Here is a 27790-nt window from a genome sequence, read left to right as displayed (position 1 = left end):
AGCCATCAGAGGGAGGAAAATTAGAATTTCAGTCGAACTAATCCTGGGTCATTTTTAACAATTTGCAGTGGCTACAGAGAGGCTCAGCTCAAGAGCCTTGCACCAGGGTCCAGCCCATGTATTTGCCCAGTGGGCCAAATGTATTTGGAGAATTTGAGAAGATGTCCCTAAAATGTGATGATATGGGCATTTCTGTTTAAGATCAGCTAAGTTTTATAAAAGAAAATACTGTATATATATATAACCCCACATTTGACTGTCTTGCTTACCTCAGTTCCATACTGCATTTTCCATGACTTAATGCAAAAATGTAACGAAGCAGGTCTGGAGTAGAATACAGTAAAGTAATGGCCGTATTTTCACAGCCAAATTGAAGCTGGAAAAAAAAAAAAAAAAAGCATAACTCAGGACAAATGTACCAAGGAAAATTGCTCTTTCTTTTCTTTTGCTCTCTCCCTTGCTTCCAATTTATCTCCCTATCTATAATTTCTATTGTGGCATTATGGCCCTTGAGATCTATGTTAAATGTTTAAGAAGAACTGGTTTAAGTGTCTCCACTAACTTTACTAGTAAAGGCCAAACCTAGTATTTCCATGGCTGGCAATAATACAGGATATAAGAAGAGAGAATCTTATTAATTAGGCTATATGCTCCTTAAACATTCATGAGTCAAATTGAACTCACCTGGAATTGAACTCACAGAGCATTTAAAAAACATCCTCCCATCTTAAAGGATTTTGTAAGAGTTTAACAGGCAAGGACTGGATGGGAGATTACCTCTCCAACAGAGGGAGGGACAGCTGTAGAAAAGTTAGGGCTGGGTCTGAGAATCCCATGGAATACAGTGTTCTACTTAACCTGAAGTCAATTGGATTTAAGAGAGGAAAGGGAGATTAGAGCAGGTTAAATTTTATTCTGTGAAAACTGGGAAGATACTGATTAGAAATATAAAGTGATTTGAGCTGTGTTTTAGGATTATCCTGGCCTCAGCGTTCCATAATGAATATAAGGTGAATCTGGAAGGAAGTAGACAAGCTAAGAGAAGGTATGTGGTCCAGGCTAAAGATGCTTGGAATCTAAATTAGGATGCTGTGGGAGACATTAGAGATGAATACAATCTATAGACTTCAGCAGGTTTTGAAAGAAATAGGATTGAATTGAGATTTCTAGCCATCAGCACTAAAGGTATTCTTAGTTAAAAAAAAGGGGGGGGAGGGAATTAGAGGCATTTGGGAGAGTGGGATGGAGAGAGGGAAGATAAGATGATGGGTACCATTTTAGTGAACGTTCAGTCTTTTGTTTGGTGATCAAGACACTTAGATTTGATTGTTTTTATATTTAAGAAGTTTATTTGGAGGTCTGAGGCTAGACGAGAACAGTGCTATATTGTTGACATGTTTCCTGCTAACTCTGACATTTGGATGGAAATTTAGAATATTGGTGATATTTGGACGGATGCTAAAATTAAGTGAAAGAAATTTTTGCTTTTGTGTAGGGATTTTTTGTTTGTATTTTTATAGACTTTTTAAAATAACCTTCTCTATAACTTGCACTTAAGACCATCATCAAGCACAGATAATATGAAAATATAATTTGAGTCTAACATGGAGATTAGACCTTCTGTTGTTTCCGTCCCTAGTGATTATTGATACATTAAGTAACTCTATATAAAAGTGCCTGGATTTACATTTCAAGCCCCATTTTGAAATGAGTCTGGAGGCCTTGAAAGAGTCAATGTCTTCACTTCCAAATTACCTCCATTTCTGTTTTGGTGTTTTGATTCTCCTCTTTTTGTTGTTGTTAGTTTCATCAGGGAAAAAAATAATGTAACTACATAAAGCTTTTGTTATACATTGTAATAGACTAGGAATGGTGCTGAGTTCATGGTCCTTAGAGATAATTTTGTCTGAGGAATTTCCACTTGACAGTGAGCTTATTCAAAGGTGAAACCAGGCTTAAACTTACTGGTAAGATTCACTGAGATACTTCAGGATCTAGATATGTTTACCTGGAAACTTAAGTGTTAGCATATTTTAAAATACCTTTTATTTAATATCATTGCTTTTGATTTCCATTATCAGAAATCATGATGCCTCAGAGGACCAGAAAACATATCCATGTAGTAGAAACTCAGTGGCAAAAAAAACTTAAGATTTTTAAGAGATTAAGAGGTAGGAGTCAGAATTATAATAACCAAATACTTATTTATTCATTTAGCAAACACTTGTTCTATCTGACATGTGCCAGGCATAGAACTACACACTAGAGATACTCATATCTGAGTAAGTCCTGGATGGTCCCTCCCATCAAGAGAGTGCTTTTGCTTTCTCGTAGAAACAGGCAGCAGACATGTGAACACATAATTTCAATAAAGTCTTTGTTCAAGGGGACACCTAAAGTGAGAAAGATTACATTTAAGGATGTTTCTGAAAAGCAGTGTCTGTTTCTTTACCTCATGTCCTCTGCTCATATCATCACTCTGGTTGGGTGGTCTCTACCACACCTATGAGATTGCACCTGACTAGGTTCCTTGTCATCTCTCTGTCAAGTTCATTGGTCATCTCTCTGTTCCTCCCTTACGTGACCTTAGCAGCATTCCATCCTGTTAACCACTCCTTCCTGTTATGAAATACCTCACTGATTTTCCTCCTACCTCCTTGCCCATTCTTTCTCAGTCTCCTCTGTTGACCATCCTCTGTTTGACTGGTGTTTGAATGTTGGAGATTCCAACTCCCTTCTCTTTATCTGTTCATTCTCTCTCTGTGTGCTCATTTAGTCTTATGGATTTAAATGTCATCTGTATGTTAATGACTTGAAATACTGATCTCCAGCTCTGACCTTCCAACTCCAGGCACTTATTTACAATACTTCATCTCCTTATCAGAGTTAAACAGTCTTCTCAGTCTTAACAAATACAAACAGAATTTTTGATTTCACTCATCAAACCTACCTCTTCAGAAATGTACCCCATCTCGGTAAGTGGCAGTATCTTGTCACCAGTTGCTTAGTAATTGACTAGTATTTCTTGATTTGTCTCCTCATTTCTTGACTTACTAGGTCAACAAGTCTGTGAATCTCCAAACATCCAAAGTCTAACCCCATCCTTCGCGACTGCTCCAGTCCCAGTCATCTGTCAAGGATTTCCATGGACTTCCAAGTCTTCCAGTCTTACCCCCATAGTCCATGCTTCTCCACACAGCAGCCAGTGATCTTTTAAAAACATTTAGTATATTCATGTAGTTTCCTGGTTTCAAGCATTCTAATGTCTCCCTTTGTAAACATGATTTGGATGGTTTAGTTTATAAATTTCTTCTACTTTAAAAATAATCTCTGTCTTCCATTCCACATTAATTTTACTGCTTCTTATGTTCCAGAGATTATGATCCCAAAGAAGAAATCTTCATTTGCATTTATAGTCAGATTTGACACATAAGCTTTTTATATAATCACAAAGCATTCTCAGAAAAGAAAAAAAAAAAAGATGGGATATTATGCTTCAAGTATTGTTATTTTAAAGCCTGGTTCACAGTAACTAACTTTTTAGCTGATTCTTCAGTTTAGATTTTGCCTTCCACATCTCTTTAAGAACTATTTGAAATAGTATATATATGTGTATATATATATGTGTGTGTGTATGTATGTGTTGTGTATGTGTTTTAATTTGGCCTGCATCAGATTGATACAGTTTTCCAGAAGCTATCTTTCAAAACAAGGATTATGTTAAATAAATTAGTTTTTTTTTACCTCTTCTCACTACTGTTTTGGCAATCCTTTTATATTTCATTCTTTTCTATGCTGTAATTATAGAAATGCATTGTTCTTTATTGCACATGCACTTTAGTCTGGTTCTTCCAAATTTGTAGAGAAGTTTCTCATATGTGTGAGTTTGGATTACTCACAAAGCAAAATACTAGATTTTGTGAAACCTGGTGACTCTTTCTTATCATCTAGTAAAATGCTGGGGCAAGAAGGAGACACTGTTTAAGGTAGCTTTAGATTATCATTTATCAACAAATTTTTCATTTATGCTCTCATTCTAAATGTTACCAGCTTTTGACAAGAGCTAAATATATTTGATTTCTTCAGAATCAAGTGTCTGATTTCCTGCACTATTTCCTGCTTTAGCTCCAATATTCTTTCTGTGTCTTCTTTCCCTGCCTAGATATATATATATTTTTTTTTACAGTGGTTAAAATACAATTAAGTGATTTTTGGTTTCTCTATCAGGTAATGTTTTAAGAACAGAATAAAATTACTTTCTAAAAAAAAAAAAACACACAACCACAAATTCTTAAACTGGTAGACTACTTCTTTTAGGAAAGAAAGAGGATCTTTTACTTTTTATTATTTACTTGTATAAGTGACAGCAAATTCAAGTACCTGATACTTTCCTTAAGCTATAGTGCAGAACCAAAAAAAAACTATCAATGCTTACCAGTTCTTATTGATTCTTAAATTTATAACTTTAAGAAGTTTCACATTTTATGTAACCATTGTTAAGGAGTGGCAGGAGAGGTTAGCTGTGTAAAGTGCTGTATAAGACCACATTTCTTAAATTAAGACCAGGTTTGAGTCCCAAGCCACTTACTAGCTTTGTAATTCTCAGGGACTTACCTGAGAATTGGAAATAATAATATCTACCCCACAAAGATGTTCTCAGAATTACTGGAGGTGACAGTAAAAATGATTATAGTGTCTGACATATTTTAAGTACTCAATAAATAGTAACTAAGTAGCTATAAGCAATTCCACTTAAAGCAATGACTTGACCCATCACCATTTCTAGAAAAGCTTCTGGTTTTGGCAAAGTTCCAAAATTATATTTGACTTTGGAAAATTTTTTGCGCTATCTTTATCATGATTTATATTGCAGCTTAGGCACTCAGATAAATACCAAATATTTAATAAATGCCTGTTGATTGAAAAAATATTTGAAGTTAACTTTGAGTTACGTCAGAGTTCCACGATGGGTTTAGAAGGAAAACTGAAGAATATATCTAAACTGAGGGAATAAAGTTAGACCTTCCATAGTGTGTTTCTTAGAGAAATCACTCTTTTCTAGGCCCAGAATGCTATTTGTTATGTCTGTATATTCCTAAAACCAATGGTGGTTGATAAAGTCAAAGTAACCATAGATTTAATTTGTTTAAATAGATAAGCAGTATGTAAATAATCAAGAGATAGTTAGAATAACTTTTATAGGATAAATAATTTTCTTCTACTCAACCCCAGAAAACTTTAGCTCTGCTCCTTCTCTACCACCCTCTAAGTATCATATCAGAAATTATTATTACTCAGCAAAATTAAAATTACTTAATAATATTACTTAGAAAATTACATATTACTTTTATAGTCCTGATAAATTGTGAGGAAGAGTTTCTGGAAATAAATGGACATAGATTTCTTTGGTCATAGAGTAATTTTTGTTGCAGTAAAGTTGTCTTGGAACAGTAAATGTCAAGAATGTAACAAAACTTGTGCAAAATGTATTGCCTACGTTTCTGTGCTTAAGAATGTCTTACATTTCCTAAGAGATACAGAGGGTTAATTCAAGGAGCTCTAAAAACTGTGAAACAGCTAAGAGTTTAACAGAACCTTTTGACTACAAAACACCACCTTTATGAGGTTGTTGAAGCATTTGTCAAAAGGAGTTTCTCTAGCCATTTTCAGTCTGTGTTGTTTCTTGGCTGTATGAATATGCAAGATCATTCTTACTTATAGCTCAACTCTTACTCAGTTAAACTCTAGAGTTACTTGATTTTCAAAAGAGCTACTTGGTGCAAATATTTAATTAAAGCTAAAAATAAAAAATTGAAGCCCTTGTTGAAACTCATTTGTAATGGGAATGTACTTAGTTAAACATTTATTTTAAAATATACCTTATCACCTGTAATTATGTTATCTTTTAAAATTGAATTAAAAATATATATACAATGAGTTGAGGTCATGTTTGTGCAGTTAAACTTAGGCTAACGAACATTTAGACAAAAAACTAACATGCATGAAACATTTGCATGTAATGGTATTGACTTTTAGAATTTATTCCTGGTAGCTACCCTATTAACACAGTGGTCAGATGCATGATAAGTGGTATAGAATTCCAGCTGTCTCCTCTTACTGCATTTTTTTAAAGCATTCTAGAACTGGTAACATCTGGTAATTTACTAACATCTTCTTGTCTAAAACTGCAGTTAACATCAGTAAAGCATTGGAGTTTCTTTCATGTATTTTTCTCTTCTGGATTGTCAGATAATCTTAAAGGAGTTTTTTAGTAACAGTGATCTTAGTTTATCCTGTTTGTCCTAAGCACCCATAACTATTCCATACATGAGCGTTTTATTACTTTTTAAATGAGGAACACGTTTATATATGTTCCTTTGTTATACATGGTCCTTCTAGCAAAAAAAAAAAAAAAAAAAAAAAAGTTATTTAGATTTTATTTAAGCAGAAACTGAAGTCTGGAATTGTAATGATTTTATGAAATTCATTTTCCTTGCAAACAAAATGCCACAAAGAAAAAAGAAAGAAAGGAAGAAAGAAAAACAAAAGAAAGAAAAGAAAAAAAACAAAATGCCAGAACTGAATTGAGCAGTCAAGGACTTTCAAATGTTCAGCACTGGGAAGTAACCTGTTAAGAGAGCCAAGAGAAGGAAAGTGTTCAGTATTTAGGATTCAGAGAGCTGGCTTTGAAGTCCAACTTTGCTAATCACTAGCTTGGTGTTCCTGAACAATACCCTTTACCTGTTGGAGAGCCATTTATCTCCCTCTGAAATGGGTGGTAATGATGCCTTCCTACCACCCAGAGCTGGTTTTAGGAGCTCACTTGAGACAATGGATATAAAAATGCCCTGTCTACTACAACACTTATGTAAACAAAAATTACTTCTGTTTAGGAATCAAGAGGTACAGATAGAACTGTAAGCATATCAGGAGGTTAGGTTCTAAATTCAAGTCCTGAAACAAAAAACTGGTTAAAGTCAAAATTACCTGGAAATTCCTAAACTAATATAAAGTGTGGTTCTATTATTTTGTCTATATAACCATAAATAGTAATCTGTAAAGTAGATGTGTATAGTAATATACTGCTATAAAGTAGTATAAAAAAACATGGCCAAAATAATTTTAAAACAGATTTTTTCTTTAGCTGAGCATAATGTAGATAAATACTTTTAGGTTAATATATGTTAGGCCCTATCCTAACAACTAGGAGTAAGACAACCTATGAAAATAATATACCCCCCAATGTAGTGGAACCCTAGACACAGGCATCTGGAAAAACAATACTTAAGGAGAGTTAACTCAAAAGTGGGCATAGTTCAGAGTTAGCAAAATGGTGGCATCAGTGGTTTGGCTGGTAAGGGTTTCACATTTTAAAAATTGAATCCTTTTTCAGTTGCGTTTATTCCCCAGGTGCTTGATATTCCTTGTTGCTTTACATCAGTCTCTTTCACATTTACCTGCCTTGGGTCCTTAAACCCATTGAGTGTTTGATTCCTGATTTATCCAAAGAAAGGCCCACCTGAAGAAACTAATCTTAAACTAGAATGTTAAAAGTAAGTTATTAGTGTGGATTGACAAAATAGTGTCTGAGAAGGCATACCAGCTTGAAGGAAAAGAAGTAAGTAGAAATAGGAAGGAGTGCCTGGCTGGTTCTGCTGGTGGAGCATGTGACTCTTGATCTTGGGGTTGTGAGTTTGAGCCCCACGTTGGATATAGAGATTACTTAAAAATAAAATCTTAAAAAAGATAGGAAAATGTTTATCAAACAAAAAGGGTTAACACAGCTGAAGCACCGTTGGGAGACAGTGGAAGATGAAATTATGAAATTGGTTGGTCCTGTAGATGGAAGGTCTCTTTTCCATGTGGAGGAGTTTGCTTTGCTCTGATAGAACCCACTGGGAAGGAACCTTCTCATGACTGCTAAGGTGGTATTGGAGAGTTTCTGGTAGTTCTTTGAATGATGGGCAGTATTTGGAAGGAACTGAAGGGAAGAAGGAAGGCCTTTATCTAGCTGCTCAGTAATAGGGGCCTAAAACAGTCCAGAGGTTTTCAAAATAGAGACTAAGAGCCTAATTTGAGGGAATCTGGGGCTGACTGGCCAAAGATAAAGATTCAGAGCTGTGGGGGCGCCTGGGTGGCTCAGTGGGTTAAGCCGCTGCCTTCGGCTCAGGTCATGATCCCAGGGTCCTTGGATCGAGTCCCGCATCGGGCTCGCTGCTCAGCAGGAAGCCTGCTTCCCTTCCTCTCTCTCTGCCTGCTTCTCTACCTTCTTGATCTCTCTCTAAAAAAAAAAAAAAAAAAAAAAAAAAAAAAAAAAAAAAGATTCAGAGCTGTGAAGCCACCTTTGCATCATTTTTCTTTGGTGCCTGATAATAAAGCTTTCAGCACATTTTATCATTCTTTCTGGGGAAAGTCTGCTCATTCCACCATCTCCTGTTTGCTCTGGGGAAGTCATACTAATTTAAGCCTTATCACTAGAGTATTTCTAAATAAAGCATCATCTGGAGCTGATGTCTAAATCCTTTTTCCTAGCCCCAATCCATCTCTCTCCCTTTTTCTTACACAGGACCAAAGGAGCTGCTTTCCCTGAAAACACTTCTTTCAGCAACTCACTTTGTTATTCCAAAAATTAGAAGCCCCTTCAATTGTTATCATGTCAAGGGCAGGACTTAAAGGCCATCCCTGAGGGGGTAATAGAAGAGATTAGGGCAGGGTTATTTCACAGGGTGATAAACCTTTTGAAATCCTGAGATCTAAAATTTAAATTACTGTCCTATTTATTCTGTAGTGTATAGAAGCTAAAACTGAAGACAAATTTTGAGGTCAAGGAAAGATTAGGCAGGGATGGCCAAGTCCAGTTCTTATCCTTTGTGTTGTGTTTCAAATGTGAAAGAACTCTGTACACACACACACACACAGACCTACCCTTTGCTTACACAATATCCATTCCTATCTCCTGGCTTTTCTGCTCAGGGCATTCCCTTTCCCTGGAGTTTGTCTTTTCAAGATTGCTGCTGAGATCCACTTTTCCATAAGCCCTTCAGCTTTCCTGTTTCTTCTAACCTGTATTCTTCTCTCCCTTTTTAGAATTCTTACTGATGCTCAAAGTTACTTAGCCTAGTATTTGATCATTCTCATGTGTTCCCCAACTAACATGTGAACTCTGGCATGAAGGAGTAGGCCCCCATCATACTTTCGAGTGTCCCACAGCAGATGTGTGTGGAGCACAAGGCAGTAGAAGAAGAGCGGCATGGGAGAATAGGAGGATTGAGTCCTGGGTTCCTGGTTCCAGCTTAGTTACTACCGGCATGCTTGCCTTGACTGTATTATCTAAGATTCGGAATTCTGTAATTCTAGCAGTGTATAATGGGAGAATATGGTTAGGGGTAAGGGAAAAGAGACTGTAAATTAATTTAAGGTTGTGAGCCCAGTAAACAAAAAAGATAGAAGTATGCTTGCCAGGAAAGTAGGAAGGAGGTGCCATTTTGGTTGAGGGAGGAGTGGGGAAAGGCAGTTAGTATAGCGTTTGCCAGTTTTGCTGTCATTGAGTTTCTAATGCAAAATGTCCCCAGACAATGATAAGGCTGTGGAGAGAAAGGAGTTGACAAATAGAGAAGAGATTAAAAAGCATCACCAAACTGGCAAAGTGAACCTCCAGGGGGGTGTGGATGTAGAGAGAGCAAAGTGAAGGACGCTAGCTTTTGAAATGAAGGGCATGATAGAAGAGCTAAGAGGACTGGTGTCTGGTGTAAGGAATCTTTGACATCCAGGGAGAAGTGAGCCATTTGACAATTGAGAAAAGTTAGCATTTGTTTGACTAAGAAGAATTGATGAAATTGATAGAGAATTTCAAATTCCAGTGGTGAGCTGAAGACAGCTTCTGAGTTGCAAAAAGTCAGGGAGGAAAGTATAACCAGCCTCAAAGGAGTTTGGAACAAGCATTCCCATAGACAAACATTGGTGTCTTTGGATATAGAAAATCGTGCCTGAGACTGTGGTAGATACTTACAGCATTTCTTCTAAATACACAACTCTGTGACAAAATATTAGTTATGAGGTGGACAAAGCTTGTTACAAAACAAAACAGTCTTCTAGAAATTACATTTCTCCTGGTGAAGATCATATAAGAAAACTGGTAACCTGTTTGACCCTCCACTAGAAACTAACGTATGATAAAATGTGAGAAACTGGAAACCACAGTTCATTATCTAATACTTCAATTTTCTATTTATAGTATCCTATTAGAGTTTTGTAAAGTTCCTCGAATTATCTCTTCCCTCCCTTTAGCCTTTTAAAAATAATACTAAGAAACTAAGCAAAAGTGTGTTCTTTTAATGTGAAATTGAGTTAGTATACTAATCATTTTTTGCCAAATTGTGTCATTTTCAAAAACCTGCCTACACTGCCCCCAATGTACCTGTGGTTGTGTGATTCAGAGAAATGTCAGCAGTATGACCTTGTTCATTAAGTCGTCTTAATATGATGATATGTAAACCTAGTTACATAATGAAAAGATATTTTCACAGACTGTGGCACTGAACAGATGCACAGATTTAAAGTTTAAACATTTAGTTCTGTGACACAGTAATGAAGGTTGACTTATGTGTTTCTTTATGTTTCTTTCAATAGAATTTAATTCCTTTTCGACCTTCGATTCAGTTCCAAGGGCTCCAAGGGGTGAGTACTCTTGTTGATTCAGCAAGAAAATCTAATCTTCTTACATACTATTATTTTTAAACTCTTAAAATTTGTTTTTACTTGTGCCTCAATATAAGGTCGCTCATATTTTGTGAACTTTATGACCAAATGTAAATTTCGAATACCTTAATACACTTGAATTATCTTTTTCTGATTGATTTAGAAAATAATTCCAATGTACTTATTGAAGAATAGTTTTTCCCCAAATCATGAATAATTGCATTTTTTACCTTTTTTTGAAGTATAATATGTGTCACAGTATTAAGAGGATTTTTTTTACAATTAACCATAAGGAATTGCTAATTTCAGTCAAGTTATGATTATGTGATTGTTGTTACTATTGATGAACTTTTGCTGTCTGTAGACTTAATTTGATTGTACATACTAAGAAATGTGTAAATAGAAAATTGAGTTTTTCCAGTACGCAGAATATTGTGTATCTTATTGCTGCATTTAAAAGTGTAATAAATGATAAACTCCCAATAAAATACACCTATGAATTCTGTGTTTAAAATAGATGATAAACTTCATAGGAGTAGTGTCAGAATTATTATTAAATTATTACTATTAATATTTAATATTAATAGAAAGTCTTAATCATTCCTTCCTCTAATATGCATTTCTGAATTTGTTTATATTTGGACTGTAGCACGGAGATTTGGAATATCTGTAAATGGATTTTAGAGCTCTAGGAATAAAGGCAAGCTGAGGGGAGATCATATTTCTGCTTATTATAAATTTACATTTGTGAATCTGTTTATTATGTCAGAAAATGCAAAAATTCAATGTAAATCAGTACAGTCTTTCTAACTTTATAACTTGAAAACATTTCAAGAGTGGAGTTTAATTGTATATCATTCAATACCATCTCTAAGAGTACTTCTAAATAATGCTAACTTGAAGGAGATGTTAGTGTGTGGATGTCAGAGCTCTGCTTCTACATGATAGCTTTACAATGCAGTCTTTTTTCTTTCTTCCCTAGTAACTGAGTGTTTATGAATGGGATCCTAACTGCAGCAAGCATCCTTCTTCATTTTGTTTTATCACTTTTTACGTAGTCCTTAGCACCTCTTGGCACTATTTTCGAGGTATTGGTTTTGGTTATTTTCATCAGGCTTCTTAAGTTTTCTCACAAAATTTAATGGCATCGGTAATCTCTGAAAGGATGTTCCAGAGGCAAGCCTGAGCCTGTGAACCCTGGAGGGCCCCAGTGTTTTTCAGTAAAGGGTTATCTGAAATGAGAATTGAAGACCTGGCAGACCAGAGTAAGGTTTGAGCTTTTCCCTCACTAGCAGCTGTTAACCTTGCTTAGGACCTGCCTCTTCACTTATTTTTCTCTTTTCCCAGGTAGGACATAAAGGCTAGGGAAATGCAAGAGAAGAACATTTTCTTAGGAGGTACCAAGTTAGACTGAATAATGAGAAACCAACATGTGCAAGGTTCCAAACTTCAGACACCCGCAGCTTTTAGCAAGCTTAGAAAGAGTATGGTTTTCTCTGGCACACCCCAAAAGGCCCCAGGCACCATTGTAAAGCTGGTGGTTGATATTTGAGACCTTGGAAGACCTTTTCTCAATTCTACCTACCTCCCCGAGGCTTTCCTGTGTCACGTGTCCAGGCTTCCTCAGTTTATCTTCACAAGCTTCATTCTCCCTTCCTACTCCATTCCTTGCCTGGGTGTAGTTCACTGATAAAGATAACTTAGATGTAAATGACTGATAGGTTTAAATCTTAATGGGTGTTTGAATTTTAACAGATAACCTTTTTTAACCCAAAGGGATGATTATTGTATTTAGAAGAGTGGGAGGAGGGGCAGGAGGCTATAGACTGAGAGCAATGGAATACTTGGCCCTACCTTCCTTACTTTGCTTGCCCTCTCCTCTACACCCCCCACCCAACTCCCACCCCCAGCCCCCTTTTTATTATTCTAACTGGGAACAAAATATATGGACTCAGCATTGTTTCTGAGCCTGCAGCTGCATTCCATCCACCCTCCCCCCCCTTCTCTTTGCAGAGCTCTCACCAGCCCTTTGGGACTTAGTAAAAACAAAGAGTTATTACAGGGGAGAGAGTGGGTTGGCACAGCCTACAGGGAATATGCAGAGCCACAAATGTGAGGGTCTTCTGTACAGTGCTCTTCTGTTATTCTCGAGAGCCATGATAATTTAACCTTGCCTTGCTGATTGCTTTAAAAGCCCTGAAGAAGTATGCTTACAGTTTTCTGGGGTGGAAAATGTTCAAGACTTTTAAGAAGGCTTTAAAGGCTTAAATTTCGATTTCCCACAAAAGTTAGTTTTTCTTAATAAGAAATTTTAATACTGTTTCAGAAATTTTGTAAGTTTTTCTGGAAAGGATTTGGCAAATCTAAAAAATTTACAGTCTTTTTACATCAAATGTGATCAGAAATAGACATTAACTATCATGATAGTCATATAGGCATATTTGAAACATAACTGGAGTACTGTTAAAAAATCATTTCAAAAGTGACCATTAAGAGACTGTTAAGGGTATTTTGTTTCCCTGATGCTAAGCACTGTGTGGTTATTGCTGTTTCTTGTTACTAATTATAGGATTTTTCTTGCTTCAGTAATGTCTTTAGAAGGTCAGAGATTGGGTCTTGGCAGGTTAGCTTTTAAGCTTATTTACTTTTGTGCCTGAACATGTTCTCTTAGGTTGAAGTTTTCCTCTAAATAAATGCAGCCTGGAACATTAAACAAACTATAGCAGTATGCTGTTAACAAGTGAAATTGCTGAGAACCATTGACTCCCTAGATTTTTATCATTACAGTTGACCTGCAGCTTTTATAGCATAAAAAAGTATAAATTCTGTCTTTCACATTCCTGCTCACCCTTTTCCCTTAGTGGAAGACGGTGCTCAGTAAATTTGAGTGGTCATTGAAGGCATTTTCTGGAATCTGAAAGATAAGGAAATATCTTGGGAGCAGTTGAGTATGATTTCTAAACTCATGAATATTGGGAGCTGAATGAATCAGCCAAACATGCCTTGTGGACTCTCAAGGGTCAATCAGTTATCCTCACAGTCCTAAACACATCTAGGATACTCATAACTGAAGGTTATTGGGATTATAAATTTCTGTAGATCATTCTAATTGACTGAAAAGGTAGCTGGTGAGATTCATAGGGCCTACAATAATAAGGTGTTTTGAATTACAGTGTTCAGAGGGGTGTATTGGTATAATGCACCTGGTTTTCAGAAGCTGCCTCTTGATTGTCAGGTAAACTTTACACAAATCATTTGTATATTTACAGAAATATAGTTCTGTCTCTTATATTTTAACTGTATACTGAAAATGTAGCAGGTGAAAATTTTCCAAAAATATGTGTTCCAGTAAAATTTTTACAACTACACTCTATTTTTATGTTTGCTGAGGCTTCTAGTCTAAAGACACAATAGAGACAGAGCTGTAATTATAGTCTATGTCTTCACACTACCAGAGGAAAGTTCCCCTCAGTATACTGTACAGCTTGGAAGGGACAGGAACTGGAAGCAACTGAACTCATCATTTTCAAGTATTGGCAGTTGTTACTAGTGCAGTCATCTACTGACCTAGTTATTCTTTACAATAAATTATAAACAGGTGCCTAAGCAATGGTGTGCTAATAGGTTTGTTGTTATATTTGTTTCTTATTTATTTCACAAACATTTTTGTAGTCCTTACTGGTGTCAAGTACTTCGCTAAGTGCTTAGTGTGTAGATACAGGGATGTGTAAGACGTGGGTTCTGTCCTCAGGGAACTCAGAGTCTGACAAACACATAGAGACTAGTACTACAGGAAAAAATTAATAATGTAGGACTTATCCAGAACTCACCACTCAGAATTTCTATGTAAATGGCACTGTCAGGAACAAGGCTTATGTGTATTTCTGATCGGTATGAATCAGCATTTTTCCCCCAAGATTTTATTTATTTATTTATCAGAGAGAGAGCAGTGTGCGCACAAGCAGGGGGAGCTGCAGGCAGAGGGAGAAGCAGGCTCCCCACTGAGCAGGAAGCCTGATATGGGTCCTGATCCCCAGGACCCTGAGATCATGACCTGTTTAACCAACTGAGCCACCCAGGCATCCCTGAATCAGCATTTTAAATAAAGATGTCAATGGATGCAAAATACATCCTGGTGATAGATATGTAAAATTCCTGAAGGCCTATTAAAATCTGTATACACATACACAAAAAGGTAAATCTGTGCTATTATTTAAATAAAAACTGAATTTCAACAGCAAATAATGGCCGCATCTGCTGGCCTTTTGTGGCCTTGCAGAGTGCACTTGCCTGCGGCCTCAGGACTCCTGTCCAGAGAATGAGTGTCCCAGGCCAGTGAGAAATAACGTTAACTTTGTCACAGTAAATGCGATTCCAACCAGACCTCAGTATTTATGAGAATACTGTTCCAGAATTTTCTAATTTAATTGCCTACTTCAGACTTAGCAATCCCAGAGGCTTTAGAAAATAGAAGTTTGTTTGGCATATATAATTTAGAAATTATTTTTAAGAAGAGGACTGAAAATAGAAAATATTTTCTGTAAGTACCATGTAGTGTCTCCTGTAAAATAGTGAGTCACACGTGCGTTTCCAGGAATGAACAAGGAATAACCAGCCAAACAAGTTTTAAATGTATGTCTTCCAAAAGGTACTGTGACCTTCTGAAGATTTAGATACATCATTTAACTGCTAACTTTTTAAAGGCTTGAATAATGCTGTAAAACTCTTACAGTAGAGTCATTAACTAAAAAGAACAGAGGGTTGCATTTTTCTTGTAACCATTCAGAAATATTTTGTCAATGCTTGGTTTCCTTTGCAGGGTTGGGGAGAAGATTGGGTCTGAAATACTAAATTATACAGTATTTGAAATTAGTAGGCAATTTCAACCCACCTACAGATGCTTTCTGCAGACTACCCTTCTCTAATCTACTTGATACCTGGGAAGCAAAGATAACTATCCTTTTGAAACAGCAGCAGAGATAAAAATAAATCTCCAACACTGCCATTCCTTCGTAGATGATATGCCTGTACTCTGCTTTCCCCTGTTGTTTTTGGTTTGGCTAGCCCACTGATTTTGCCAATGCTTATGTTTAGTCAGTCTGCTCAAAGGTTGCTGACTACTAATAGCTACCTTTAAGCATTCAGCCCTGAGTATAATTAATACTAGAAAGATTTTAGAATTATATCTTTTTGTAATGGCAGTTCTGTTTTAATTTTTTTAATATTGCAGTGGTTGACATGTATAGATAACATTTTAATATTTGCATTGAATCATAACTCTTTAACCATGTGTTGATTTACTAAGGTGTCAAACAATAATGGCCCAAGACAATAAATGGCCTAATTTGAAATACTTAACTTCAGTATATATCCAGGATATAGCTAACATATTATAATTTCATATATCCTATAATATATAATATATAATTTATATATATATATATAAAAGCTCATTTGGCCAAGAGTATGGGCTGACATCGTAGAAAATCATTTTATCTCAAACAATAATTGAATCATAGTCTGAAGCTCCTGTAAATTGACCAATTGGTCTATTTTATCCTCATAGCCCTCTGCCCTCCTTTCTTCTGGATCAGAACTAGCAGTGGTGTTTCTAAAGGAGAGCAATGAGCTAAATTCACCATCCATTGTTTCACACCTTGGCTAAGTAACAGGACAGGCACCAGGGGTCCAGGCCCCTCTTCTGCCTTGGAAGAGTGCAAAGGGCAGAGGGTGGGAGGATGACTTGGCCTTTCTGTTTGTGGTGCCTGCAGAAACTGTCTCAGAGTACTTGCTGAGCACACCTTCACACAAATTCAGTGTGGGCTACAAAGGACAAGCCTCCCAAAATATGATCACCAACAGGACCTGAGGCATTCTGCTCTGTTCTTTACCACACTGCAGTCACTTTAGAAGGCTGCAGTTGGAACTGTGATTGAAATCTGAAGCAGCCACAAATGCCATAAATTGTGTTCTTAGCAGTGAGTTAAGCCTACTGTCTACATTCAACAAGCATCATGAATACTCACTGTGTACCATGCACCGTGGTTGACACTGTATAGACAAAGGTAAATAGGACTTTGAAATGCCAGCTCTTGTTCCTAACAGTATCTGTTTGTCAATAAAATCTGCCACTGATGGCATTGCCTTTTTGTTTTTCACCAAAAACTGAAACTTGTGAAATTGAGTCACCAGTGTTACAGAAATTGTCACTTTAATAGCACTCGCTTATTTAAGCTTGGAAAATAGTATTTTACCATTCTTTAATGCCTTACCATGAGCATTACTTGAGTATCTTCTGACCTCTAACTATGTCAAGACACTGTTCTAGGCACATAAGATGAGCTTATGAAGACTTTTATTACAAAGAAAAGTCGAAATTTAAGTAAGCAGGAAAAATTTAGCAGAATATGCCAAAGCCCTAGATTTTTTCCGTTTAATGTTTAATGTCGTTGGAATTGGAGTGCCTCTCATTATAAGTGCATCTTGGTATTGCGTCATAGTTGGTCAGCATTTTATGTTATGCAGTGGCACATAAAATCATAGTCTTAGCAATTGCTGGCATCGGAGAGTCCATGAAATACAGCAGTGCAGTGGGAGTATTTAGACAGTCTGTGTGTTCTGATAAGATTTTATCTGAATAAAATCTTTTCAAAAGTTTTCTTTCCTGACCCCACCCTTGACTAGCTTGCTTGGTAAGCTCCATATGTTAGATAATCCGGGAGAATTTATAGGGAAGGTATATTTTTATAACCATTCTGGAATTGTGATCTAACTGGAAAGAACAAAAGTATGAAATTATAATGTTCTCAAATTAGTTTTTAAGCTAAAACCTTTACTTACAAAAGTAACTTGTTTTGAAAACAAGTTTAGAAGAGTTTTGTGGATTTAAAGACTTCAAAAGTCCACAGACATGACTTGAGGCTAATGAATTTGCCCTTATCAGGCTAAGAAGTCTCAAATCTCTCTGCCTAGTCTTACAATTTATACCATATTTAGCAATAAGGAACAGTTATCTATTCGATTATTTTGTTGATAGATTCCAGTTACTTTTCAATGATTACAGCTAAAATTAATTGAATATTTATGACATGCCAAGAACTCCGTACTTTACACACATCATTCTCACTTAATCCTCACAGGAATGCTGTGAAGCAGATTCTCCCATTTTGCTGATGTGTATACATGCCATACATGTATACATACATGAAGTTAGTTTTTGAAGCTCACACAGTGAGAGTAAAAGAGCCTACAGTCCACTCTAATATCTGATTTCAGAGCCTGCTCTCATCACTACAGTGATCCCCACCTGCCTGTAATAAATGTTCAGTAAGCATTTTAATTATTCTCACATTCATGTAAACATCTGTTCAGTACCTCTCCCACTAGCAAGAGGAAGAGCAACGGTTAGGAAGGTCTCAGGGAACTAATGCTGTTTGAACTGGGCTTTGACGGATTACCAGGAGTTGGCTGATCAAAAGAGGAAGAAATTGCTTTTCAGTCCAATAGTCCAGCATGAGCAAAGTGGTAAGCAGGTTTGTCAAACGTTCCCACTTTCTTAGTGAATTTGAATTTCACCTTGGAGATCAATACTTCTTCTTTACAAAAATTTGCCCAGGAGGGGCGCCTGGTGGCTCAGTGGGTTAAAGCCTCTGCCTCCGGCTCAGATCATGATCCCAGTGTCCTGGGATCGAGCCCCCGCATCGGGCTCTCTGCTCAGCAGAGAGTCTGCTTCCTCCTATCTCTCTCTGCCTGCTTCTCTGCCTACTTGTGATCTCTGTCAAATAAATAAATAAAATATTTAAAAAAAAAAAAACAAAAAAAACAAAAAATGTAGTCTTTAAAAAAAAAAATTTTTTTTTCCCAGGAGTCTATGATGAGGTCTGGGAAGCACAACTTTAAAATATTTTCCCCTAGGCTTTCTTACGATAGCTAGGTTTGCTATAATTAAGAACATTATAAGAATATCCAGATATATAGATATATAGGTGTGTATGCATTCTGTTCTCAGGAGAAGGTTCACAACTTTCATTATTTTCTGGGTGGCAACTATTGCAGTAGGTGCTTTCAAACATATTTAGAAACAATTCATGGTGAGAAAAAACATTTCACATTATGACCCTCTACACTATAGGTATACACATTTACCCAGCTTAAAACAGAAATTTCACAGCACAATATTGTTTCTTCATCAGTAGAGTCTGATATATTCTATTTCATTTTAAAGAATCCTGGTCATAATCCACTAAATTAATGTCGTGACCTTCCAGTGGATCATAGTCTATGGTTTTAAAAAGCACTGCAGGAAATTATCATCTATTTAAAAAATTTTACCCAGGGGTTCATGTGGTCAGATTTGCATTTTAACATGCTTATCCAGTAGCTCCCCTAGCTTAGTCATTCCTTTTATATTGGAAGGAAGAAAAGAAAAGAGTCAAGGATGGCTCCATATTTATGATGAGTATTTGGTTGGATGGTGGGGCTATTAAATCCAAAATAGATGAAAAACACCCTGAGGCAGGAGGCATGGGATGTGTTTTGTTTGAGACATGCTGTACATGAGGGGTTTAGGTAATACTCCGTCTCTCATCTGTCAAGATGGTGCTGTCCGGGAGGCAGTGGCATCTGGGAGTTTAGAGCAAAAGGATTTTCAAGAAACAACTCCAAAGGACATTTCATAGGATTTAATTATACATGGAAGTTTAGCAGTAAGAAGGGGGAAAAAAGTGTATTTACTGATGGAATTCTGATATAAAGCTGTATTTAAGGAGTTATTTTTTTTTCAACTGTTAAAAATACTGGTTGACTTATGAATACTTAACTAATGAGTGTTAGTACTTTTAATTATTAACATTTAGGGAATTTAAAGCTCCTTTTGCCAAATTTTGTTCACACTAATTTAGAATAATGGCACTAAACTGTGCATACTGTTTCAGTGGAAGAATAATATAACAGTGGAAACTCAAGTGGACAGAAGACTGCACATGGCATCACACTGTTTTTATAAAGTTGAATAATAAGCAGAACTAATACATTGTAGGTATACACACATGCAATAAAATTATTGAAAACAAGAAATGATCATCAAAAAAGTTAGAGTAGTTGTTATGTTTGGTAGAAAAAGGCAGGCATAAGGGATTGGAGTGGAGCACATGGTTAGATCATTGCTAATGTTCTATTTCTTAAGTTGGACAGTGAGTTCATAGGTGTTCATTAAATCATCCAGCTGTATTTATTTTGTAGAAATAAATATCACATAAAGATTGTTCTCATTACCATTAACTTCAAAATGATCTGTCATCTTATCTTCAGGGATTAAATGACAAAAGCCAGAACATATTTCAACAGATGCCAAAAGGCATTTGATAAAAATTCATATAAAATCTGAATAAAAACTTAAGGAAATAAGTAAGTAGGGAATAGAAGATTTCTTTCTTAGCATGATAAAAAAATGAAACTATTTCTATTAGTTTCTATGAAACTAATAGCCAGTTACATACTTAATGATAAGACAATAGAAATATCTTATTAATGTTAGCAATAAAGTACACATGCCCACTGTCATCTCTGTAGTTTAGCATTGTTCTGAGAATGCTCAGTAATGGATAAGAAAATGAAATAAAAGCTATGGATAATAGATGTTTGCCAGTATCTGCAGATAATCCAAGTACACAAGTGAAAAACTTTAGGATTTCTTTCAGTAAGGTAGTCAACTTCAGAAAGAACTTGTAAAATCACTGGCTTAATATTGGGTGGCTGGTGTGTGTGACAACACATTTCTCAAAATGAAAGAAAGAGCAGGATTTTTTTTTTTTTTTTTTTTTTTTTTTTAAGATTTATTGGAGTGCAAGCTGGTGGGAGAGAGGGAAAGTCTCAAGCAGACTATCCCCCCCACCCCGCACCACCGCAAGTGCAGAGCCCCACAGAGGATTTTTGAACTCCCAGTTGACCCTGAGATCATGACCTGAGCCAAAATCAAGAGTTGGACATTTAACAGACGGAGCCACCCAGTTGCCCCCAAAAAACAGGATATTTTTTAATTGATGGGAGTATGATCCCAGTAGAAAGCAAAAATTGATAATGTAGGAGAGAGGGAAAGATTTGATGTAGCAATGTCCCTGAGTAGGTTGGAGAAATGGTATCTGATAAGAGACTGGCTTTAGATAGGAGCAAAGAAAGTTCCATCTGTGGTAGCTGGTAAGAAGACATGTATATGAGTGCGGATTTTGAAATTATTATTGTTTGTTAGACCACTTCTTTGGCTATATCTTCGATCTAAAGTCAAAACACATAGGCCAAAGTCTTAAATGTTAGAGCTTGTGAATGTGTTGGCATATGGAACATGCCCAATAAATGATTAAGTATAATTTTTTAAAAATAACTGGCCTCCTTAAGCACTAGCAATTAGTGTTTCAGTGTAAAAATGATCTCATTTATGGTAGCAACAAAAAATTACCAAAATGAAATACCAAAAATTAAGTATAGGTCATGTTATTCTAGATATGTCTAAAGAGCTATATTACTTTCTTGGTGGGTATAAGAGAATATGTAAGTGGTAAATGGCAAGACTGTCCATTTAGGTAAGAAACTTTTAAAACTGTCATTTCATCTCCCTAATTAATCAGTAGGTAAAGGACATATATATACCATGATACTAATTTTAGAAAATATATAGAAACACAAATATAAACCTACAAAGTAAATATGAAATGCTCTAGACCAAAATGTCATTGCTGGTAATCTCTATGAGATATTTTTTTACATATATATTTGTTGGTCTCCATTCCTGATTGCTCTGTACATGTAAATGTTTTGAGATGCCAAGTTTAAATATGTAAAGAATCTAAGAGAAAGGCTAAATATTAAAGGTTGAAAAAAAATAGGTGGACAGTGAAAATAGAGAAGGCAGGTCTTAAGAAGTTATCTAGTGCTGGACACGAGCTAAATATCTTGCTAGTCAAAGACTTGATAGAGCTGCTTTGTCATCTATCAATGGAGAAAGAAAGTTTTCTCCCCATCTGTGATCTTTCTCCCCATTGGAAGGAAGGTACAAGCAGAGTTACTGGTGTTAACAAGGATATGAGAGGAAAGGCCACTTTTCTTTTTGAGTAAACAGTTGACATTTTGGAGCAGTAGTATTGTGATGTGCCCTAGGAATGGGTTTACTCTAAAAAGGACAAATTATGGGAATGAAAGTAGTAGTCAGCTGAATTTAAAAAGTTAAAATTCTTAGGGATTTATAGGTAATGAAATTCAGAATGCATAAAACTGATTAAGGATAACTAAGTTGGGCCCACAGTATGAGGGTTGGTACTTAATTAGCCATAGAAAAGGGACAATCTTAAAATACTTAGTGTTTAATAATAATTCAGTAAGTTATATTGGGGATATTTTAGACTGAGAATGTAAGGCATACACATATTCACAAATGTGGTAATACTCTACAAATCAATACCAAGAAATTATTTGACTAATCTGAATGCTTTTTAGTTTTCTCATAATCTAATTGTGCTAGTAATTCATGAAAGTCAGTCTTCACAGATTAGAAATAAGGGGTGGCATTTGATGTGTTTCCACATATATTTAAAAGTTTTATATTTGGCTGTAAAGAAAAACTTTGTTCTAGGGATGCTTGGTATTTTGTTTTGTTTTTTTAAGGTAGTGTTTCTGTTCCTTCTTAGAGAACTTGAAGCATAAGATAATTATGAATCCAGGATTAACTTTGGATAGTCTTATGTTTCACTATTTTTGATTCTGTAAAAAACCAAACCAAACCAACAAACAAACCAAAAAACGTCTAATTTTTAAAAAAATATTTAAGGTGATTGAGTCATGAAAGGCCAATGTCATAGTGATAATTTAAAATCTAATTATTTTTTAAAGCTGTCTGTTGTTTTGATTGAAAAACTAATGTACACTATAGAATTGTATGTAAAATACATACGAGGACAAAGATGAATAAATGTCTTAACAATGAAAACCAGCTAGTGTTGTTGGATTTCTCCTAAGTCTTTTTTTTTTTCATATTCACAAATACAATTTTTAAAAAATTTTTTAAATTTTCATATTCACAAATACATGTGAAATTTCATATTCACAAATACATTTTTAAATATTTTTTAATTTAAATAAGCGTATTTATTGCGTTTTTATATTCTGCTTTTTTCTTTAGTAATCCTCCTATTACTTATATAGTTTCTGTGTAACAGTTAACAGTAAATCTTGTGTGTAAATCTTTATTTAATTTCTAATGATTTCTTCAGGCTAGATTCCTAGATGTGGAATTACTAGGTCAAAGTATGAATGTTTTAAAATTTTTTGATAACTGTTGCTGCTCCCCCATGCTCTCCTCCACCCTCAGAAGGCGTCTTGCTGTTTATTTCCACAGCTGTTTGAAAGTACCCGTGTTTTTCCCTGGCCTATACTGAATACACGTTTTTCTTAATTTCAAAAAAAAAAAAAAAAAAATCATTTGCTAATGTTTAAAAACTGTTTGACATTGTGATTTGCTTGATAATATCTGGCATAGGTAAAATGCATTTAAGACATTGTTGAAGTATTGTCATGTTTACTGTCTCCACTGATATTACTAGGAGTGGTTTGAGTTTTTCATTTAATTATGTATTTTTCCCAATATAGTGGGCAGAAGTTTTTATTTTAGTAATTCAAGGACCTTCTTTGAAGTAACTACTCTATTCCTCTAACTTTTTAAAATAATTACTCTTATTTCTCTTTGTATATATTTTACTATTTTACCATTTCTCTTTACCACTGCTGATGGTCGTAGTAATTTAGTGCTTTTGAGTTTCCTCTCTCATCTTTGGATGCCGGTCTTTCTTAAAAGAATATTTTGCAAGATTTTACAAGATTTTCATGAAATCTGCTTATATGAATTATCTTTTTTTTAGGGGGCAGTGCAGTAAATTATTGGCAAGGGGATAAAAATATTTTGCTACTTGATGTAGTTTCAGTGTTCTAGAGGAACTTATAGTGTGTGGTTCTGCCTCTTAGCAGAATTACATAACTAGCTAGAAGATAATTAAGCAAAAATTTTGTGCTATAAATTACCCAGATATAGTCATTAATTGTCCATTGTCCATGGCAAAGGGTAAGTCTTTGCCCTTTCTTTGCCAAGTTATATTCCTTTATTTGAAGGCAGGTTTGATGGCTTTGCCAATAGCTCGAACATACTGTTCTTAAAAATGAATCTTTTTAGTCCTGTATTTCTTAAAATTACAAATCAAGGGGCACCTGGGTGGCTCAGTGGGTTTAAGCCTCTGCCTTGGGCTCAGGTCATGGTCTCAGGGTCCTGGGATCGAGCCCCGCATCAGGCTCTCTGCTCAGCAGGGAGCCTGCTTTCCCTTCTCTTTCTCTGCCTGCCTCTCTGCCTACTTGTAATCTCTATCAAATAAATAAATAAAATCATTAAAAAAATTACAAATCAATTTATCTAAGAGACTTGACAGGTCCTCTTATTTACATTAGACTGCTAAGTCTCTAAGAAATCAGAGCTGCAGTTTCTAATTTAGCTCTTGATGCACTGTATATATCAGTAGTATATCAATAGCTTTACATGTTAAATAATTTTACTCCCTTTAGAGTCCCGAAGAAAATTAGCACATGAATTTGACTTATGCAGATTGAACAGAACTAAATTTTATGAAATGGACCCCATATCAGAAATGTATTTTCAGGGTAGGTGTTTAGGAAGAGATCCATAAAAATTAAAATACTATATAGGCTTTATTCCTTTTTAGGGCTTCCTATAGATTTGACACTAAAAATCCCTACAAACTTTATTTATTTATTTTTTTAAAAGATTTTATTGATTTATTTTGACAGACAGAGATCACAAGTAGGCAGAGAAGCAGAGAGAGAGAGAGAGGAGGAAGCAGGCTCCCTGCCGAGCAGAGAGCCCAATGCGGGGCTCCATCCCAGGATCCTGGAATCATGCATGACCTGAGCCAAAGGCAGAGGCTTTAACCCACTGAGCCACCCGGGCGCCCCCCTACAAACTTTAAAATACTGTTTGAATTTATGAAGATTGTAAGCTTTCAAGTAACAAAATCCTTGTGTTTATGAGACCTCTTAATTCTGTTTGTTTCTTTGTTGTGCTGTAGCTAGTATCTAGGGCTCTGAAGGCAGCATATTTTTAACAGAGAGGGCACTAGGGAAGCAGTGTTTGCTCCCCTTCTAGGGTAGCAGCAGGCATCTGTAATTTTTCAGCCTTCCATGGATACTTGTAGCTGATTTGTTCTTGTACCTAATTTCTCTGTACTTTGAGTTTGAAACATTTAGAAATACTGCTAGTCTTTTTGGCTGTTTGTTTTCCCAGATAGTTTCTCTCATTTGTATTTAAGCTAACGCTAAAATTTGACCTTGAAGGTTTCTAGTCTCTTTCTTTTGTAAATACTGGAGATTCAAAATAAGTATTGTCGGCTTTTTTTTTTTTTTCTCTCCGTATTATCAGCTTTTGATGATCCACAGGACACTTATTATATGTCTCTGCCGTTTGAAAATTACTTCAAAAATCAAATACATCATTGCATATGTGTTTGCATCAAACAAGCTAAAATCAGAGTGGGAGCTCCCCCAGTAGTGTCTTTACATCACCAGAGTGAACATTTTGGGGCACATACTAGGGGCCGTACATTGTGCCAAGCCCCTTTAGAAGGGTTATTTCTTTAGATTTAACAGTCCTGTTAGGTGAATATCATTATCCTCATTTTGCTGATGAGGAAACTAGGGATTAATAAGGTTAAGTTATTTGCACAAGGTAACACAGATGGTAGAGTCCAGAACCAAGTCGGAAACTGGGCAGTATGCTCCAGAACTCGTTATGTAGCACACTAGATACGCTGTTTGCACTGTTCCCTTTTGCTCTGTGTGTAAAAGAGTTCCACTTTTCTCTTCTCAAAAACTTGAGGAAATCTACCTTACAACTGGAAATACAAAGGGATCCAATAAAACATTTTAAAAAGCAAAGAGAACAAAGAAGCAGAACACCATTTTTTATCTTTCGTATCCTCCAAATATTTGACACTAATTCTCTTCAAAAAATGGCACATAAGAGTTTATATTTTGTACACTCTATTGTAATGTCATTAAAGATGTGACTAAAATTTAATAAGATTATAGCCCCCAACTGTTCTACATCTTGTTGCTGTTACTCTTTCCTTGGCATAGAGCCTTGGTTTGTGTGTCTTGGGTCCCCAGAGCCTGGGGATTCTGTGATGTCACCACAGTGGCTGCTTTAGCAGTCCCAGTCCTTCATCATTCCTTTCCTCAACCAGAGCAATGCTGACTCTGCCTTTAATACCTGGTGGGTTTCCCCATAAGATTATTCTGAAAAAGATTTAGCTTTAAAAAAAATGATTATTCTTGGCATTGAAAAAGAGAGAATTAAGAGTTGAAGATACTTCCAAATCTACATGAAAATAGTTCTCAGACTTTGATATTGTTTATGTTTTTGAATTTAATGAGCTTTCACGGTAACATTGATTGGTTTGGGATAAAACCATGTAAAATTTCATGTTCCGTGAAATTCAGGGCATTGGCCACTATTAGCAATTTATATTGATGTTGAGGATTCACCTCTGCTAAGTACCAGTCCCCTCTAGACTTACACAACTGTTGCTGATGGCCACGCATGAATTCTGTTCTCACTCACATTTTGGCAGCGGTTCCTCCTGACATTTGCAAAAAGTGCTTTTTCCTTAAGACTCCAGGAGAGCAAAAAGGAGAGAAGATTGGCGATGAATTTGGAAAGTAGCATTTATATTTGAGGTTTTTTTTGTTTTGTTTTGTTTTTGTTGTTTTCTTTCTTGTAGAATTCAGGTTTGGGCTTTGTTTCTGAGAAACAAATCTTTTTTTTTTTTTTTTTTTTTAAAGAAAATTCTGCTTTCTACTTGACCAAGACAATGACTAAACTTAGAATTAGTGCGGTCTCCCTAAGTTCTTTAAAATGCAAAATGGGAGCACCTGGGTGGCTCAGTGGGTTAAGCCGCTGCCTTCGGCTCAGGTCATGATCTCAGGGTCCTGAGATTGAGTCCTGCATCGGGCTCTCTGCTCAGCGGGGAGCCTGCGTCTCCCTCTCTCTGCCTGCCTCTCTGCCTACTTTTGATCTCTCTCTGTCAAATAAATAAATAAAATCTTTAAAAAAATAATAAAATGCAGAATGGTCTTAAAGACAGTCATTTTCAAATGGAATTTGGTAAGGACAGAGTATTCTGTGAGTATTTTAATAAAGATGAAGATACTTTTTAAAAAGAAAAATGAATAATGTAAATTTAAGTTCCACAGATCCAGGCAGACACTTGGCCTGGGTTTCAGGGCTAAACATAGTACAAGAGAGGCCAGAAATCTTCTCATCCTGATGTTTGTACCACACAGCATGCAGCTGTGTGGGACTTTTTTGTTTTCCATCTTTCATTTTGTTATTTATTTTTGCGTGCTCCGGGGAGCTCTGGTTTTCCACAGGCTGTAGTGACCTATTTCAGATACATCTCTAATATTTTAGTCTCCCTGGCATGAGGCTTCATCTAAATGAACATGATCCAGTACCAAGTGAGAAGGATCCAACAGAGATTTGTTAGGTATCTGTTGTGTTCCAGATACATATGGAAGTAAGACCATGGTCCTTGCCCCTAACTAACTAGTGAGGCAGCAGATACATAAGCAAGTACTTTAGCATGCGGTATAGTAAAGGCAGCACTAAAGGTGAGCCCAGGGGGTTGTGGAGACCCAGAAAAGGAGCTTGAAACTCACCACACTGGAGAAGGAAAGACTCCCTGAGAGAACTGCTCCTGAGCTGAGTCTTAAATGAGGGGTAAGTTAGCACAAGCCAAGGCAAGGAGTGGGGACATCAAATACAAGGTGGAGAGTGAGGGCCAGGTCTGTTGGGAAGGAACCTCATGTGTCCTATTAAGGAGCTTAGACTGGGTGGTAGATGATTGGTAGGAGAGAATCATGAAGAAATAAATGATGCTTGGAAATTGCATGGTCAGACTGACATTTTATGAAACTAGCTTTGGCAGCCAAATCGTTAAAGAATGAGCTCAAGGGGCGCCTGGGTGGCTCAGTGGGTTAAGCTGCT

General features: G+C 36.1%; 1 protein-coding gene across 1 annotated transcript in view; it reads left to right on the top strand.

The window, feature by feature from the left end:
* The window catches only part of LOC111148274 (elongation factor for RNA polymerase II 2), a 71416-nt gene that overhangs the window by 6170 nt on the left and 37456 nt on the right, over positions 1-27790 (top strand). Inside the window, exon 2 of the mRNA XM_022504750.1 lies at positions 10630-10677. Within this exon, the coding sequence (XP_022360458.1) occupies positions 10630-10677 (48 nt within the window). The remainder of the gene's footprint in view (positions 1-10629; positions 10678-27790) is intronic.

This window comes from Enhydra lutris, unplaced genomic scaffold (genome assembly GCF_002288905.1).
Source record: "Enhydra lutris kenyoni isolate GAN:26980312 unplaced genomic scaffold, ASM228890v2 scaffoldscaffold19, whole genome shotgun sequence".
Classification (NCBI taxonomy): Eukaryota; Metazoa; Chordata; class Mammalia; order Carnivora; family Mustelidae; genus Enhydra; species Enhydra lutris.
This window is presented reverse-complemented; position numbering and strand designations above follow the sequence as displayed.